At 40.3% G+C, this 3,173-nt stretch overlaps 1 protein-coding gene across 1 annotated transcript in view; it reads left to right on the top strand.

Annotated features, from left to right (window-relative positions):
* Window positions 1–1,882: 1,882 nt before the first annotated feature.
* Window positions 1,883–3,173, top strand: part of LOC119575910 — a 2,020-nt gene continuing 729 nt past the window's right edge. Inside the window, exons 1-3 of the mRNA XM_037923446.1 lie at window positions 1,883–2,019; window positions 2,143–2,226; window positions 2,331–2,857. Of these exons, the coding sequence (XP_037779374.1) occupies window positions 1,983–2,019; window positions 2,143–2,226; window positions 2,331–2,857 (648 nt within the window). The 5' untranslated portion in view covers window positions 1,883–1,982. The remainder of the gene's footprint in view (window positions 2,020–2,142; window positions 2,227–2,330; window positions 2,858–3,173) is intronic.

Below are 3,173 nucleotides of genomic sequence, written 5' to 3'. Positions count from 1 at the left end.
ATAGATTGCACATGATTGAATCAGGGATAGAAGAACGGTCTGAGGTGGATGTGCTGCCTTTTAACGCGGGGATTAATGGTTCTGTTACAGATAATTATGCAGAATTTAGGTGGCCTGCCGGGCAAAATTGTTATGTTGACTTATCAAGATTGGTTTTAGAGATTAAGGGCAGTTTGAGAAAAGAGGATGGTACTTTATTAAGCGAAGGTGATCATGCTGTATTGTGCAACTCTGCCATGCACTCGCTAATTAAATCTGTGACGGTTTATTTTAATGGGCAGCAAGTAGAACAAAATCCTCTGTATAATTTTTCGTCATATGTTCGCCTAGAAACGGGTATGTCTCCTTCGCTGAAGAAAACATTAGGAAGAAATATGCATTATTATGATCATTCTAGCATACCGAGGAGCTATGCGGAAGATTATTTTACAGGCGCTAGTGAACAAGAGAAATCTGATATGAATGAGGTTAAGACTAGTGGATTTCATTTTATGGCTCCGCTAATGTTAGATATAGCAACAATGGATATGTATCTCTTAGACAATGTCTCTATGAGAATACGACTTGAGTTTGCCTCGGACCGGTTTGTTATTAACACCAGCCCGCAGGCGGTTGGATCAAAGCCTGTGGTGAAGATAGAGACTTGTAAAATGCATTTAACAACACTTAAACCGAGAGATTCAGCACGAGAGGCTCTTAATAAATCTTTAATTCGCAGTCCTCTTAGCTACATATTTAATAAAACGCTATACAAAACTTATGTTATGGCAAGCCAACAAACCCAACTTGCTATTGACATGCCGTGGGGGTCAACGATTCCTGAAAAGTTATCTCTTTTTATGGTTGACATGAAGGCTTATGCGGGGACTATAACATGAATCCTCTACATTTCGGTCCCTAATCATTTGAGCAAACTTTTTGTTACCGTTAATAACAACTCTGTGTACAATATAAGCACGAGTTTCCCGAGTCGTTGCTCAGATTTATATTATCACTCGCTTAATGCACTGGGGTTGGAAAAGGAGCATTCGCTTGATAGACATGGGTTTGTGAACGGTAAAATGATTGCTGTTATGGATTTGCAACCTGAAAAGCTGCAGGATGCGATAGCTATTGAAAATTCGGGAAGTCTTAGGATTGCCGTTGAATTGTCGCAGCCTTACGACTCGAATATTGTTTTATTTTTGGTGGGTGATACGCAAGGTGTAATTTACGTTGATAACGATCGTAGGGTGGTTGCAGATGTCAGAGCATAATGAACTGCAACGAGGTGTCGAGTATTTGTTCGCAGTTTCTGAGGAGAGGATATGTGTTGCGGGGGTGTTTCTTGGCTGATCAACTGCCTATTAGAATAGGTCGCACAAACCATAATGAATTCTTTGTGGTTAACATACTTACATCTCGCCATAGACCGTCAATTATGGGGCATTATGTATTAGTAGTTATTGGGAAATCTTATATTGCTTACTTTGATTCTTATGGGATCAAACCACGTGTTTATTCTTCTTGGTTGCAAGGATTTATCAGCCAGTATTATGATAAGAGGTTTCTTGATATTAGTAGACGTTTACAGAGTCTTGATAGTTTAACATGCGGGGCATATGTAATCTTTATCATGTATCATATTAATTTGTATGGGGTGGATCGTATTAATAATTTTCTACGTTGTTATTTTTCGCACGATGATTTCAAATATAATGATAGGAAGGTTATAAGATTTTTGTATAGACATTTTAACATGCCTCGATGTGAGAGATTATTTTGTGATAGATCTCTAAGCAAAAGGAAATGTAAGCAGCTGTACTGCAGTTAGTTCCTCGTCCCTTCCGCCCTCGTCCCTACCTCCTCCTCCCTTCTTCCGCTGACCCTTTTTTTTGTGATTGTGATTGGTTGGAGAGTTTGCTGAGTACTTGGGTCATGGCTTTATAAGAACCGATTCGTGTATAAGCTGTGTCACACCCGTCTAACCGAACCATATCAAGATGAGCTCGATATTTGCTGAGACTACCGAGGTAGAAGGTATGTAATTTTTACGAGTTTTTTTTTTTTTTTAGGTGATATGTTATCTTCTTGGAAACATTGTGCTACGGTCTTTTTATTGGGTACATATAGAGAAGTAACCCGTGTAAATCTTATTTACAGGTGTTTATGTTGGTATAAACGACAACGTTGCTGTCGTCTTTATCACCGGTACTGCAACTGTGGATGATGGGAAAATACGGGATAGTGAGTATATTCAGGGTCTTGAACTTTATCAAATGTTTTTTTATTTGCATGTGTTGTTAACATTTTGAATTTTGGTGGTAAATGCATTTTCTCTTTTGTTGCAGTTTTTGAGAAGGGGGTTACCGAATGCCGTATATATAAATGTGTGAGCGAGCCGCAAAAATTGACGCTGTCGACAGCGAAGAGAAGGATGGAAGAACCTGCCTCCTCTGCGGAAAAAAGAAGACGGGTGTCAGAACCCGTTTGCGTTGTCTCAGATTCGGCGTGGGGGGAAGAACCGGCATCGTTGCAACCACAGGCTTTCCAGCCTGATTTAAGTCCCACATCTCCTGTGTACTACCCTGGAGGGATGCAGAGGTCGCTGATTCCAGCGTTGTATGGCAATATATATACACAACCGTCGCACTTGCACGGTTTCGATCTTGGCAGTGGGCCATCCCACGGTGAGAGGAGTTTGTTGGCATGCGGTAGTAATCAGACAATAGAGAGTTTTCCCTCGCATGAATCGCCTCCGTTATATGATGGCTTGATTCCTCTCATTGACTTAACAGAAGACGATGAGGATTCGACAGCATGCAGTGATAGTAATGCAGGAACGGTTAGAATTTGTTCCTTGTCATCTGCATCATATGTAGGGCGGGAAAAAATGTGTGTGTGTGTGTGAGCGCATTGTATAGTGTTTATACAATCAAAAATAAAAGCATATATTGTATAACGAGTTTTTATAATCCTTTACACTTCATTGTATTCTTATCTCTGGTACAGCGAGAGAGGAGCAGAAATTATCGGTCATTAGCAGACCTGTGTGACCTATTTATTATTGATTTGACAGTTTCAGTCATTAGGAGAGACGGTTTCCCTCGTCTGTAACAGAATCAATTCTCGATCTCGGTACAAGTTTAAACATGGTGAATATTGCGGGTGAGTCATCTGTAGCACCTGTCTAC

The sequence above is a fragment of the Penaeus monodon genome, chromosome 8, assembly GCF_015228065.2.
Source record: "Penaeus monodon isolate SGIC_2016 chromosome 8, NSTDA_Pmon_1, whole genome shotgun sequence".
Lineage (NCBI taxonomy): Eukaryota > Metazoa > Arthropoda > Malacostraca > Decapoda > Penaeidae > Penaeus > Penaeus monodon.
This window is presented reverse-complemented; position numbering and strand designations above follow the sequence as displayed.